At 36.0% G+C, this 16,178-nt stretch overlaps 2 protein-coding genes across 2 annotated transcripts in view; one reads left to right on the top strand and one right to left on the bottom strand.

Moving 5' to 3' along the window:
- The window catches only part of LOC111503989 (serine protease Hayan), a 200,153-nt gene extending 194,918 nt beyond the window's left edge, over window positions 1-5,235 (bottom strand). The window contains exon 1 of the mRNA XM_074183249.1: window positions 4,570-5,235. Within this exon, the coding sequence (XP_074039350.1) occupies window positions 4,570-4,649 (80 nt within the window). The 5' untranslated portion in view covers window positions 4,650-5,235. The remainder of the gene's footprint in view (window positions 1-4,569) is intronic.
- The window catches only part of LOC111507309 (kinesin-like protein CG14535), a 306,053-nt gene that overhangs the window by 97,120 nt on the left and 192,755 nt on the right, over window positions 1-16,178 (top strand). Inside the window, exon 4 of the mRNA XM_074183245.1 lies at window positions 11,102-11,634. Within this exon, the coding sequence (XP_074039346.1) occupies window positions 11,102-11,634 (533 nt within the window). The remainder of the gene's footprint in view (window positions 1-11,101; window positions 11,635-16,178) is intronic.

The raw sequence follows: 16,178 nt of genomic DNA on the forward strand, positions 1-16,178 counted from the left end.
TTATTCAGTCTGTTTTGATAAATCCCCATAGATGAATATAGCCTTCAATAACACGTACAAATAATAAAATCATTTCATCGAAATGGATATTTTGTTTGAGCATCGTACCGCGTGCTTGGTCAATTTTACTGTCGCCATAATCGTCCTACCAAGGAGACTATTCCCAATGTATCGATGGGGGCGACAGCTAACGGGAAAACAGATTTTTTTTAAACAGATTACCAACTGCTTATCATAGTTATCTCACGTAGAGGTGGTGTGAACTGGCCACCGAGATCGCGTGATTTGACCCCGTTATACTTTTTCTCGTGGGGTTTTTTCAAGTCGCAGGTATATGCAAATAAGCCACAAACCACCGCGGTCCTCAAAGCCAACATAATCCATGCCATCGGTCAAATTCAGCCTGGTTTTTGCGCCACAGTCATTAAAAATTGGACGTTTCGGATGCGTTGCACTCGGAGAAGCCGTAGCGGACCTTTAAACAATGTTATATTCTACACATACCTATTGGCATCAATAGGTCTTTCAAACGAATGCAAAATTTCGATATCTCATACACTTCATTTTATTCATATTTAAAGATAGTAAGCTCTTAATAGAAAATTCTAAAGGCTAGGTAGGTCTAAATTGAGTGGGTCTATTCGACCCTCCACCGCAACCCGCAAGGGTTTATTGTGGCTCACACCTATTCACAATCGACCAAATAAACCCAGCTTCTCAACGAAGCCGATTAGTTTGTATGGTGAGCGGTCTTTCACGGTGGTACTCTGCCGAACTCAAAAAACCTCAATGACTTCCGACAGTCCGAATCTCTGAATATGATGATTCAAATGACAGTGGCCTGTAAGAAGGCCTGTTAGACATCGTAGTGCATCACTACTGTAGTCCAACAACTGTTTGGGATCAAGCTTCGAAGGGTGAATAAACGCCTTGGAGCGAGCCAATCCTGGAAGATTCTGCCAGAAGTCCATAACACTTCATGCCATTCAGGTATTGAGTGTTTGTTTGGCAAAGCCCAAAGCGATGCCAATGACAGGTTCTGGTCCAATGAAGCCGCTTGTAGCACCCTCCTTTGCAAGAGAGTCAGCAGCTTCATTGTCTTCCAGGCCAGTATGGCCAGGAATCCATATCAGAGACAATCTGTTTAGTCTTCCTATCGAGGAGATTCTTTTTTGGCAGTTTCCTACCAATTTAGACGTTTCCAAGAGCTTCCAACGCCGCTTGACTGTCCGAGAATATTTTTATTGACTTGTGAGTGAGGTTGGATTTATCCAATCTTTCCGCATACAATTCAATAGCGTAAATTTCCGCTTGAAATAGAGTCGCATAAGTTTCTAGGCAGGTAAATAACTCTGTCCTGGGTCTGCGACTGAAAACACCTGCACCAGAACTGGAAGAACCTCTCTACTCGGAAATAGTACTTTATAAGGCAGTAGTTGACAGTTGGAGGCATAAAGTCAAAGGTCATTTCCAGAATGCTGTGGCTTCCAATGGCTTTCAACCAACAGTCTGTTGCATTCTGCATTGAATTGATTTGTGCAATTGGCAATGTGCACAAGTCTGTATGCAGTCCATCTAGCCTCTCTTTCCAGAAAAATGTGGAGAGGAGGTAGATCTAGAAGGATCTCCATGGCCGCTGACGATGTGGTTCTGATGGCACCACTGATAGCCAGACAAGCCTGTCTCTGTAAGCCAGAGAGCTTCGCTTGGGCCGTTTTCTGTAAAGCCTTCGGCCACCAAGCAACTGCACCATAAGTGATCATTGGTCTCACAATCATCACATAAATCCAATGGATTTGTTTGGGACCTAAACCCCAAGTTTCACCACAAATCCTTCGACATGTCCATAGAGACAGTTTGGCTTTGTGTAAAACTTTTTCCAAGTGAGCCTTCCAGGTGAGTCTTTTATCACACCATTGAGGGAAAGTGGCGTTAGATCGTCCAATTTCCTTCTCTTGGTGAAGGGGATTAACACAGTTTTTCTGGGGTTGACAGACATCTGCTCCCTCAGGCACCAACTGTGAAAAACTTCCAACGCGCTTTGGAGGATATTACAAGCTACCCTTCCCGACGTGGACGTTGCCAGGATGGCAAGGTCATCTGCTTAAGCTTGCAGATCAACTTTTCTTCTGTCGAGGGCATCAAGCAGACTATCCACCAGGAGCGACCACAGAAGGGGAGGCAGTACCCCACCTTGAGGGCAGTCCCTGGTGACCCTGAACCTGATAGCCTCGCCTTGAAGAGTCGTAGTTGCAGTTCTGTTTACTAGCATGGCATAGATCCAGCCAGTTATGGTCGATTCTATACCCTTTCTAGCCAGAGACAATCCTATAGATTTAGGTAATGCATTGTTAAATGCTCCTTCAATATCAAGAGATACAGCAACCGCAACATATATAAACAGTAGTATTAACAGTAGTACTTTATATATGTTTGAAATCTGTTATAGAAAACCTCAGAGTCCGTATTTGGAAAAAATGATCCAAGTTCGGCACACCAATTCGAAATCCCTCCTAGATCCTTATTAAGATATGCAATCTCCTGCTGCCGGTGAAGATATGTATCCGCATCTGATGTCCTGGAATCCAAATGAATTGACGAGACAAGTGTGCTGTTGTCAGCAAAGCAATATATTGGATTCTTGTTTTTTTCCAATAAGTCGTTGATATACAATAATAAGAGGGTTGGAGACATTATGGAACCCTGTGGAATACCAGCGTTGATGGTAAAAGTATTCGAGAAATATCCATCGATGGCCACTTGCAGGAAACGTTTTTTCCGAAAGCTGAAGAGCCGTACACAAAAATAATCCCACAAACCATAGCATCGAAGTTTGTCCAGCAAACCCTCAAGACACACACGGTTGTAGGCCTTAGAAATATCAAGCGCAACAGCTCATGATTCTCCATGTTTCTCGATTGCGTCACGATATGTCACCCATATTTGGAATAATAATAATAATAATAAGGTCATCTGTTGATCTTTGTTTTCGAAAGCTCAAGATGTTGAAGCCTTCCAAATATTGGATGATATGGTGGTTTACGACTTTATCCATGATTTTTGATATCACTGATAGCATAGGACTGCTTTTTTGGGAATAGACTTCCAACAAGAAGGAAAAACCCGTTTCTTGTAAAATACTGGTGCGAGTTCATTTCCGTACTTTTTAAGTACGGTGACAGGCACTTCATCAGGGCCAGAGGACTTGATGATATTGAGCTGCTTCGAAATTCGCCTGACTAGAATGTATATAGCCCGCGAAATTTGAACATTCACTTTATTTTTTGAACATTCCACGTATATCGAAACACAGTCTTTTGAACTATCTAGTGAAAATCTCACAATAAAGTGTTTTTTGAATGCATATTTCATCAATTATCATATAGTTTTTTACGTGTTCTAGGTAACTTCTATGAAAGGAATTGTGTTTCGCACATCCTTGAAATCGTCTCAAATGAGCCCATTATGAATTTCACATTTATTTTTACTGTAGTGAAAATAAAAAGAATTCTTTGTAATTTTTCCGTAACATAAAGAACAAAAATTTGTGTAGGAATAATGTGAATTTGAAAAAACTTCTTCAACCTCGAACACATTAATCGATTCCCTTTCTCTGACACGGTAGATACACTATCAATAACCTCACAGCCCCTGCCCTCTTCTACAACTTCCTAATTCCTTCATTATTTGTAATTTTTCTCCTTCTCAATCAGAAGATTTCTATCAATCACTCTTAGTGTCAGAGTTTTCTCTTCCACGGTTCGATTTGGCCAGCCAACTACCAGGATTACCTCGGATCTACTGGCCGTCGTTGAAATATAAACCTATCAATCAGGACTTCAATCGATTCATTATGTCACAATGAGAGTCGCAGCAAGCACTGACTTACAGTTAATATTTTGTTTGTCCAGGTGGACTGGATTTGGTGGTCGAGTGTGTGAACTTTTTTATTTTCTTTATGAGATGCCCCGTTAATTGAACCGGTGCGGTACATTTGCTTATTTGTATTCGATGCCAAGATCTGTTAAATGTGCATAATCATAATATTTATCCTGCTCGGCGTAGGAAAGTGATATTGAACATATTTCGTATTCGGATGAGCTGGGAGCGGACTAAAAATATATGACAAGTGACCACCGTGATCAATTCAAAAACTAAAATAAAAATGTATTTTGTCGTGACAGATCTGGTACTTTCATCACTCACTATTTCTCAGTGAGTGATGAAAACGAGTTAAATTAGTCAGAATTTCGTTGTATAGTTTTACATGAATTCAAAACTAACAGATGTTTTCATTAAACTACTGCTTAACGGCCAATTTTTTTTGTAGAATTATTCCTTGTTCTTCTAATTGTCTAGTATCAAAGCTAGGGTGAGCTTTCTTATCCTTCAGTTGTCATTCTTATTTTTCACAATCTCTATACAATTCTGACTAGAAAATTCAAACAGCTTTCTAATTAGATAAAACATTAATGTATTGCCAAATATGCGCCAAACTAACCGATAATTATAAGAAAACAAATATATCTGAGGCACCAGTCAATCTAATAATAACACTGATGATCTCACAACACAACAAAGTTTTTGTTTCGGGGTTGAAATTTGATGATTTTAATGTATTTCCACGTGTTAAAACCGAAAGTGACCATAAAAATTATATATTAGCTCTTGTTTTCAAGATATAGTATCATTATATTATATATATGTATATTGAGTTTTCAACAAATGAAATATTTCATCACCAACAGTTGGTACACATGTTTGTTTACATAACACCCCTCTCATCAGCTGTTCTTAAGTAGTAAACATAACCTATGTGAGTTTGTCAATTGTACGCACGTGGTTGCTATTGAAATTATCGTGTGAAGTTGATTTTTAAATTAATTTAAGTGCTGATCTGAAATGCCTCGAAAGTGTGTGAATTCTGTCGATAGCTTTTGCTATATATGTGGTGAAATAACATTTAAGGCTCAGAAACGTAAAATGACACCTATCGTTAAGACAGCCTATGAACATTATTTTGGTGTGAAAGTTGGGGACCAAGATAAATCATGGGCTCCTCATATATGTTGTAATTCTTGCTCCGTCATATTGCGAGAGTGGCTGAAAAATAAAAACCTGGCAATGGCTTTTGCAGTACCTATGGTTTGGCGTGAGCCTACCAATCATACAGACGACTGTTATTTCTGCTTAACTTCTCCCATTAAGAAAGGTTTATCTATGAAGAGAAGAGGAACGGTTAAATACCCTAATCTCCCATCTGCTCTTCGGCCTGTACCACACTCAGACAATTTGCCAGTCCCTTCTCCACCCCAAAACTATGAAATTTTAGAGGAAGGTGATGAAGACTGTTTAGAAGGAGCAACCCATCCTTCTACATCCTATGACCCTGATTTTGAGGTAAGCGATAGGTCTAGTGATCCGCACAGAATTAGTCAAGCAGAGTTGAGTGACCTTATAAGAGATCTTCGCTTGTCTAAGAAAAAGGCTGAGCTGTTAGGGTCAAGACTACAACAGTGGAATCTTCTAAAACATGATGTGAAAATATCTCAGTACAGACAGCGTCAAAAAGATTTGCTTCCTTTTTTTGAGAAAAAAGAAAACCTCGTAGTTTGTTCTGATGTTAATGGTTTGATGGACTGCTTGAATTTGGATCACACTCCATCTGTATGGAGACTGTTTATAGACTCTTCAAAACTAAGCTTAAAAGCTGAACTTCTGCATAATGGAAATCAGCTACCTTCTATTCCTATAGGTCATGCAGTTCACATGAAGGAAACGTATATAAATATGAAAACACTTCTCCAATCAATCAAATATGAACAACACAAGTGGCACATCTGTGGTGATCTGAAAGTCATTGCTATACTCCTAGGAATGCAATTAGGGTTCACCAAGTACTGTTGTTTTTTGTGTCTGTGGGACAGTCGGGATAGAAAATCTCACTATAAAAAAATGAACTGGCCTACACGAGACCTAAACCCTAATGAGAAAAATGTAGTTTACGAGCCTCTTGTAGATCCTAAGGATGTTCTCCTTCCCCCATTACATATTAAGTTGGGACTAATGAAAAACTTTGTGAAGGCCATGGACCAGGAAGGACAAGCTTTTAAGTACTTGAGAGCAAAGTTTCCTAGGTTGAGTGATGCTAAAGTCAAGGAAGGCATCTTTATTGGGCCTCAAATCCGTGAAATCGTAAATGATCCTGCTTTTGACATGATTTTAACAGGAAATGAAAAAAGAGCCTGGGAAGCCTTTAAGGGGGTTGTACATGGGTTTTTAGGTAACAAAAGAGATGATAACTTCACAGCATTGGTTAAAGAGCTTCTTCAAGCTTACCACCAACTTGGATGCAACTTGTCCTTAAAAATTCATTTTCTTCACTCTCATCTTAATTTCTTCCCACAAAACTGTGGAGCTGTGAGTGACGAACATGGAGAAAGATTCCATCAAGACATTGCCTTAATGGAGCAGAGATATCAGGGCCGTTGGAATGAAGCAATGCTTGCAGACTACTGCTGGTCTGTGTGTAGGGATGCTCCAGAAGTGTTTTATAAAAGACAAGCTAAACGACAGCGATCTTACAATGAATCGGATGGACTTAATTGAAATTTGGTGGTACAAACTTCTTTTATTTGTCAAAACACTAAGAATAATGTTTTTTTTATTAATTTTGTACTTAAAATATTCTAAAAGAAACATAACAATATTGTTTTATGTACTTTCACTTTTCACGTATAGTATAACTACTCTTTAAGATTAAGTACTGTGTATCTCAAAAATCAGAGCTAATAAAAATTTTTCATTGTTATTTTCGTTTTTATCACCCCAAAATTAGTAGAAATTGACTAATTTAGTGTAGGAAACATTCAAAAAATATTTTTTTGTTGTGTTGTGATCTTCAAACATGACTCAACCTCTGACGGAAGCACCAAACTCTTACGAAGTTTCGAACTAGATGAACACTTCAATGTAGCAGACCACTATTATAACCTTCATGCAGTCATTATCCACTGTGGTTCTGGCGTTGAATCATGTCATTATTACGCATTGGTCAAAGACGAAACGGATTGGTTTAAGTTTGACGATAGTCCTATCACTAAGTGTTCTGGCGAAGTATTGAAATTATTGGAGCCTCTGGAGACACCCTTCATTTTGTTTTCTGAGACAGAGGACATTTGCAGATCAAGATCTTCAGATGATGTGGTGCTGCAGGTTTTTCTGGGTTTTCCTGCAGCTGAAAAAGCAAATGCGCCACTGGAATCAATCAAATCGCCCCGGAGCGCCAATTAATTTTTGTTGTCGTTTCCTAATTTCATAATTAGTTTCGTATCTATCACACTTTTTTATCAGTGAAGATAATAATTGAAAAATTAGTAATTTTTGGTCGTTATCAATTGTTGAAGTTCGAAACACCCTACTAAAAGGAATTATTATTATGTTGATTACTATAAAAATTACTTGGATCCTGAAGAAGGGAAAATCACCTTCAGTAACTAGTGGATGTTCATTCTCCACTTACCAATAAGAATATACCTGTCGAAAATTAGTTTTTTTAAATTTTGGGGAACATAAACCTAAACCATCAGCATTTGTGATCAACACGAAACCTAAACTGTTACCATGTCAGGTGACGAAGCTAATATATTCCATAACAAAAAAGCACTTGATCACATCAACTAAAATTCCCTCATGTATTAAATCAGGGGTCGAATCCTTCACCAAATTCTTTCACTCATCCCTGCAGCGTATCACGCCAACTTTATATCCATTCTTACCCACGACCATAAATCTTAAAATGTAATTAACGTATTCTCCCCTATCTCATATGACACTGCCCCTGAAAATCCTAGCCCTACTAAACCGTTATATATGTAACAGATTAATAATTTATTTTGCTAGTTTCGTAATGTTCAACAAATGTTAGACAATCTATATAAGTTAATGAAATACCTATACCTACGGAAGATCAAACTCCTATTGAAGATGATCACTTGGTGATCGAAACACGTGTCGAGGTGTTGAAAATGTCGATTTGGTGTTGGGAAAAAACTACAGTAATATTCAAGTCGTGGATATACAATAAAAATAGGTTTGGAGACAATATCGATCCCTGGGGAACACCAGCGTTGATGATAAAAGTATTCGAGGGATATCCATCGACGGCCACTTGTAGGAAACGTTCTTTCAGAAAGCTGGAAAGCCAAACACAAAAATGATGCGACAAGCCATAGCATCGAGTCTTTCAAATCATCACCTTCATGGATTGCAATTGCTGAAGTGATTTTTATAGATTCGGGAAATATTTCCATGGCAACGAAAATTTTGATTGTTGTAGTGTGATAATAATAATATTAATAATAATAATAGTTAATGATAATAATAATATTTTATTATCCACGTGTACATTGTATGGAATTCATCGCATACACAGAAATATTTTTACCAAATAAAAATACATTGACATATGGGTGAATATAAATTTATTTCATTTGTCAGTTTTGGACAAAAAGTAATCCACAGAATAGGTACACTTCTTTACAAGCACATCTTGCAATCTATTTTCAAAAACAATCAAGGTATAGGATTTATTAATATAATTCGGTAACTTATTGAAGAACTGTGGCCCTACGATATTGGGTGAATTACATCCTAACTTATATATTTTATATGGTAGAGTTAATAACAGACATATTACAAGACTAAAATAAGTAAGGCAACTAACAAAACCAAAGAAACATGGAACATAATAAATTATGAATTAGGAAGAAAAAATAGTAACCCAAAAAATGATATTATTCTTTCAACAAATAATTGTCTTATATCTGACACAACTGTGACTGCAGAAGTGTTTGCCGATCATTTCTCCAATGCAGCAGAAATAGCTATGTCAAATCACTTAGGACAAAACATGGTCCTTCCATGCACCCTCGCTAAGGAAATCAATATCAAATGTCCATTTAAATCGCCACCCATCACCGAATACGAAATATCAAAAACCTTATTTGAAATGAAGAACAAATCATCTTCCGGTATGGACGAAATCTCTATTATTACTATCAAACATATATTTCCCGTTATTATTGAACCACTAACTTTTCTTATAGATCAGTCTCTGGTGTAAGGAATCTTTCCTGATGTTTTGAAAAGGGCACTTGTGATTCCTCCCCACAAAAAAGGCAATTTAAATGAAATTGACAATTACAGGCAAATATCGCTGCTCTGTTCTTTATCCAAATTAATAGAAAAGATAATAGTAAATAGAATAACGGATTACTTGGAAAGCAACAACATACTTTCAACTTCTCAGCACGGTTTTGTTAAAAAGAGATCCATTGAAACAGCTTCCTACCATCTTCTCGATTACATTTACACTCAGAATGATAAAAATAACTACGTCTCATCACTATTCTTTGACCTATCGAAGACATTCGATACGGTGTGCGTAGAATTTCTTTTGAAAAAGATAAGGCAATGTAATTTCTCATCTAACATCATGAATTGGATCAAATCCTTCATGACGGAAAGAACTATGTATGTCTCTTGTAATAATGTACTTTCTGATTCTCATGCCGTAAAACTTGGTATACCTCAAGGATCTGTTATCGGACCACTACTCTTTCTCCTATATGTTAACGACATGCTGCAACATATAACAACAGGTTATGTTACAATTTTTGCCGATGATACTACCATTACCGTATCAGGTTCAACTGTTGAACAACTTGCTTCCAACATGAAGACCGTTATCGATGATTTCAGCTCCTGGTGAACAAACTAATCCTTAACACCTCGAGGTCAGTGGCTGTGAAAGTTTACAGGAAAGCTTTTTATGCTATACGGCAGATGAAGCCCAGTTTAGATAAAGCAGGCTTACTAAATATGTACTACGCAATGGTTCACTCTCGACTTAGTTTGAATATCGTGGCTTGGGGAAGAGCAAGAGACTTAAATAGAGTTTTTGTGGCTCAGAAAAGAATCCTTAGACTTATATTTAATTTGAATTTCAGGGATAGTTGTCGGCCCATTTTTATAGAAAAAAAGATTTCAACCCTCATCTCCATTTATATTTTATAGTGTGTTTTGTTCGCAAGACATAACTTATCGGTTCTTGCGACAAATGGATCTGAGCACGAACGTAATACACGGCATGGAGCTTCTTTAAGAATTCCACAGCACAGAACCTCATTATATGAGAACTCCCCACGGTACAATGTAATCAGTTCTTACAATAAGTTACCAAATCAGCTGAAACAAATTGACGATGATAAGGTATTTCAAAACAAAATTAAAAATTTTTTACTTAGAAAGTGCTATTATAGTCACCAAGAGTTTATAAATGATAATTTGATAGACACAGATTTTACATGACTGTTAAGTTTTTAAATGGTAAACGATATTGATTGTTTGTTTTTTTATATATACTGACGCTCCAATTCATATGTACGAATTGAAAGATTTTATTTATTTATACATATGTCCGTTTATTTTTTTTATTTTTTAGTGTAACAAATTATAATATAATATTGACTTACCATATGTACCTAATGTGACAACAAACGGTTAATAAACTATTATTATAAATAGACCAAATGGGCTATTCCTAAGAATTTAATTGTCCCATCTTGCTTAATACGCCTGCCCTGAATACAGATGTTGAGTTGAGAGCATTATCAAATTTTTCAGGTATCAGAATTGAAGTTTCGTCGACATAAATGGACATCGCGTCTGCAGAGATACACCCAATTTCATTTAGATATATAATAAAGAGTACAGGCCCCAATATAGGCTTTTGCGGTACCCCATGATCGAATTTTCAGCAACATTGATATTATTCATGTGAGTTCAAGGATTAGAAGCATCTGAAATGTTTTTGTACATTAGCTAATGTCATAACATATATTTTCCACAATGCATTGATTTTTCTTTCGCCGAATTCTTTCAGGCCGCCCCACATCTCACCGAAGCATATCTACATGCAAACACACAACCATAAATCAGAAAATCTAATTAAATGTCTTCTCCCCCACCTCGTATCACAACATCCCTATCTGACATAACAACATGCAATCATTTCAGTGACTCCTTCTATTCGTTACAGATTGATATGGAAATAATAAAAAAGACGGATTACGTGCTTCCCCCGGAGAAAAACATGAATGGCATCCACCGCTCTCACCAACAATACCAGAAGCAGCAGAATTGCGGAAGAATCCACGACAGAGAGTGGGAGAATCCAGTCAATGGTCGGTCGTCATCATCTGCGTCAGTGCCTGCCCTAACATCGTCGGCTGTGGACGGAAAGCGGAAAAGCAGGCCGGCAGCCGGAAAAGCGAAAACTCCGATGGATCCTCACGCTGCTTCAGGCAGCAGGACTCACACACAGAGTCGTTCGAGAATCAAGCCACCCGCTTCTAAGTATGTCTCTCAGAGGAATGTCAATGCGTCCCAGGACAGGGTGAATGGGGTTTTGGGGTATCAACAGAGTGCGAGCGCGTGTTTTTTTGACGCGGGGGGTAGTATGCGCGGGGGTGGTGTGTATGGTGTTTATGCTGAGACCAAGTATGTGTATGCTGTGAGTGGAATGCCCGAAAACCATGCCCAATCTTCGGCAGCCGCAGCTTTTTTTGCAAGGTAGGAAGATTTTTTTTTGGATATATTCAAAATCACAGCATACTCAAATGTGTTTCCAATTTTTGTATTTTCTTCAATTATACAGTGAGATCATTTTCAAAAAAAATATTCACGCCATTACAACCCCTCTAAACTCTTGTAATTTTCATTAAACATTAACATATTACATATTATTTTCTGAAGTTGCATTTACTGAGTACGGATAAATAACTGATGAAATCTGTATAAAAATTATTTAGCTCCCTATATACCATTTCACCTTTATCACAATTTTAAAAATTTCATTGAAAACTGTGTTGAATATTCAAATTATTTTCAGAAAATACACATTCTGACTAGAAAATAAATTGAGATATTCTACATTGAAAAATAAATTGATTCCTCAACACCCCCTTTTATTCCATTTATTTTACGAAAGTTTTTGCTGAATAATACGTTCAAAATATTCAAATCATTTCAAATATTCAAATTCTGAATAGAAAATGAAAATTACGATATTCCATATAGAACAATAATCTTAAAATTCCTTCCTGAAAATGAACACTGAGATTATCTATGAAAAAAATGAATCACTCCTTAGATACCAATTTTGTGTGTGCACTTATGAAAAAATGTGTAAATCATGTGAGAATAGGTGATAAATATTTTAAAAGTATACCAAAGAATCTCAACGAATCTCAAATTACTTAAAAATAATTATTTTATTTTTTCTTTTTAAATATTTCTTCAAATTATGTATAGATTGAGAAGTGAGTGAGTGTTATTTGTATCAATCATTTTTCAAACAAGATTCACTTAGAATTACTTACAAGACAAATTACTTTATTTTCAAAATATTTTTGGTTACGATTTCCGAATCAGTTATGGATTGGGCAAGAGAAAATTTCAGTATCAAATTCTTATCTGAGGTATCTTGCATAAATGTCTGTCGGATATAATTTAATGTCCAGCGTGATATTAGCCAGGAAAGTAGTTGTTTGCAGGTATGCATTCAACAAAACCTACTGTGCAGGTTCGTTGGTAGAGATGAATGTTTCGAAATTTCATATATTTTTAAGTAATATTCAATTGAGGAAAATCAGATTTCCCTGGCAATTCCAACCATTCGAGTTAGCAAAAAGTTAAGATTTACCCAAAACTCAGTGAAAACGAATATCGAAAATCTCATAAAAGCGACAAAGTATATAGGATCCGATTTCAAAGACTATTAAGACATCTTTCAAGAGTTCAGAAATCCAAAAATTTGGAATAAGTTCCATGAACGATGACAGGTCCTATTCCTGTGCGAAAAAGTTTAATATTAGATAACAGTCAGATAGTAAATAACAATAACAAAATACTAGGAATTGATTCAATGAGCTTCATTATACTAGATACTTATAAAAACAGCATAGCCTTAATCATCTCCTCATGATGAATAACTTGGTAAGACAGCATTTTTATTCTGATTCGGGAAAAGTGTTTTCAATAGACTTATTTCACGCCTGAGGTCCAAATGTTGCTTGTCAAGTCAGAAAGAGCTCTTCTTTCAAGGTCTGGTTTCTAGTATATTACCCATCAGCAAGCCCATACATGTAATATCTGTCTGCAAACTCAGCAACTGGTCGTTCAAAAGTTATGAACTTTTGGGCAAATACTCAAGTAAAGTTTTTTTGTCAAAATTAACCCAAAAGTACCTTCCTCAAATACTAGTAGGTACGTTATTGAAAACCACCTTGTACGGTAGCATAATTTTTGGAATATGTTCATCGCTTCTCCCTGTATTTCCATCATTAACGGTTATGTAGCGAATTTTATGACCTTCTTCGACAGCCTATCAATTTTATATATTTTCTGGAAATTGTGCTGAATATTTTACATTGGTAGCAGCCCTGATGGCATATGTGTCATAAACAATAATGCACCGTCTTGATACCATCGTAAAAGATATAAAATATGAGGACGTTTGATGGCTTCAAGCTTGGAGCTAAATGGGCCGGTTCGAATTTATTGCAAAATGGTTCCTCATAATTTACTGCCGCTCACAGGCGAGGTATATAAAAATTGGAGTTATCTCTAAAAATTGAATTTCCACTACAATGGAAACTTGAATTCACATGCCAAATAGAGGTGTACCAAGTAACATTTTAATTTGAAAATTCCAATATCCACACCAGAGAGAAACACCAAAATGTTTGTTGATTTTTCAAAACACATTAGTATGTTAGCTGTTTTAACTTCACTTATCGACTCAAAGATACAACCTAAACACTTCGTCCATATCACTCCACAGTTATTTCAATTCAACAGGTAGAAATGACCCCGGCGTAAAATGAATCTAATGATAACACTTCTTCCAATGTGCGTTTCACATAGAAGTTAGCATCATCAGAAGATTCATTAATACAGTTTATTGTATAATTTTCACTATAAAGGGTTTTACAAAAACCGTGACACGTGTTTCGCTACACAATAGCTTTCTCAAGCGGTTTTTGTAAAACCCTTCATAGTGAAAATCATACAATAAACTGTATTAATGAGTTTCAATATGGATTTTTATCAAGTATCGGTCAGTTTTATTCAATCATCAGAATATGATACAGAGTCTGTATTGCAACCGTCAGATAATTGAATTAGGTTAGGAATCACACGTTAAAAGGTAAGACCTCGTTAGTTCTCAGCTCGCACAAGTTTCTCGAGTTATCTACTATGTACTTATTATTTACCTGGTTTCTATTCATCATTATTACTTGAGAGAGTGAACAACGAGACCTTCATTGCTGAGCGACACTAACTCCTCTGGCCTACGAAAATCAATATATGAAATGTATTCTTTGAAACGCTTCATTATAGTCCGCTTAGTTTGACTAATATATTTTTTATGCAATCCTCACAGATTTTTTTCGTCACACTGTCATTCATGTTGCGAATATAAAGGTGAATTCAAAACTAAATTATTATAAATTATTATCATATTTACTCAAAACACAATCAGATTATTTGTCTCAAATTTCCTGCACACTAATAGAAAATTTTTAAACGGTTGAACTGAAATTCTTAGTACGCACAGTTTCTAAACTGAAAATAAAACATCTTGTTTTGTTTGAATTGAAGGAGTTTTTCAAAACATTTTCATACATCAGGTATTGCTTCATTTCCTATGTAATTCGCCCCCATTTAACTCTGACGATATCGAATCCATTCCAATCGATCGCTGCACGTTCACTTTTCTAATTATACGAATTTGTAATAAATAAGTTATCGACAAATTTCTACGGTGTAAGTAATTATAGATTATGGCGTTCTAAAATAACAGTAAACTATTAATGCACCGTATTTTCTCGTCGCCACTATCGGTTTCCTAGATTTCCTTGCGAATAAATCAGAAGTTTAATCAAAGAGGTGGTCCTGAGAAAATATCACACTTGGATAAAGAAATTGAACTCTGTGAACTATACTATTTGAGTATAGCGCGAGATAAGTTAAATTTCCCACACAAATCAATACGATTAGTTTGATGTAGTTTGACGATTCTTTTCACATTGTATAGTCGAGTGGCATATTTCAACTGATGAAAGTGATTGTTAATAAATTGTTCTTCAAGAACTATGATTTTCTTATGTTCCAAATTCATATTATGAATATGAATGGATATATTTTTCTTTAAAAAATAAGGTGAATTTTGATTTTTCTCTCAACATATTCATTTAATCCTCAGTTTCTACTTTACCCCCTTCGAAGTAGCCCCTCTCAGCCCCTCTCAGCCATTTATTATTAAAGGCATTAGCGAGTTTCTATTGGTTGAAGCAATACATAGACATTTTTCTCTCGAATTAAACTTTTCTGAGTGTATGGAAATATCAACTATAGAATACTTTCCATTGGATTCTTACTTCTTAATTTTTGACATTGTCTTTCAGAAAAACACTACAATTGAAGAGGGCGTTACTGAATCTACAATAAATATACTTGTGATGTACTGTTTGGAACCTTTGGTGTAGTAATGAATATTACTGGAGTTTTTTCCCAACACCAAATCGTTATTGGAAGATAAAACTAAGTGAAGATAAAACTTAGTGATCGAAACACGTGTCGAGGTTTAAAAATAACGATTTGGTGTTGGGGAAAAACTCCAGTAATATACAATAAATATAAACAAGAAAATTATGATTGTCTATTTGTCTATTTCAGGGTAGATTCATACAGATACAGATAATTTATTCATCATTGAAGTTTTTTACACAATGGTACAAAACTTATCAGACTAGTCAAAACATATAGTATTACAACTTATAAAAACATTATAGAGCTCACAAGAAAATATGAAAAACTCACAGACAGTGCATCAAACAGTGAGGTACTCCTCTATTGTATAAAAAGTATTTTCATTAAGGTAATTAAATAATGTTGTTATGAAGGTATTAAAATTTTTTATCACACCAAAGATCCTATTGAAACGGTTATAACATAGAATTCCTTGGTATTTTGGGAATTCTGCCCCACACTAAGCCTAGAGAATGGTAACCGAATGTCATTTTTATTCCGTGTTTGGTGTTGGTGAATTT

The sequence above is a fragment of the Leptinotarsa decemlineata genome, unplaced genomic scaffold, assembly GCF_025532065.1.
Source record: "Leptinotarsa decemlineata unplaced genomic scaffold, Ldec_3_MD MMD2_tig00026336_RagTag_RagTag, whole genome shotgun sequence".
Classification (NCBI taxonomy): domain Eukaryota; kingdom Metazoa; phylum Arthropoda; class Insecta; order Coleoptera; family Chrysomelidae; genus Leptinotarsa; species Leptinotarsa decemlineata.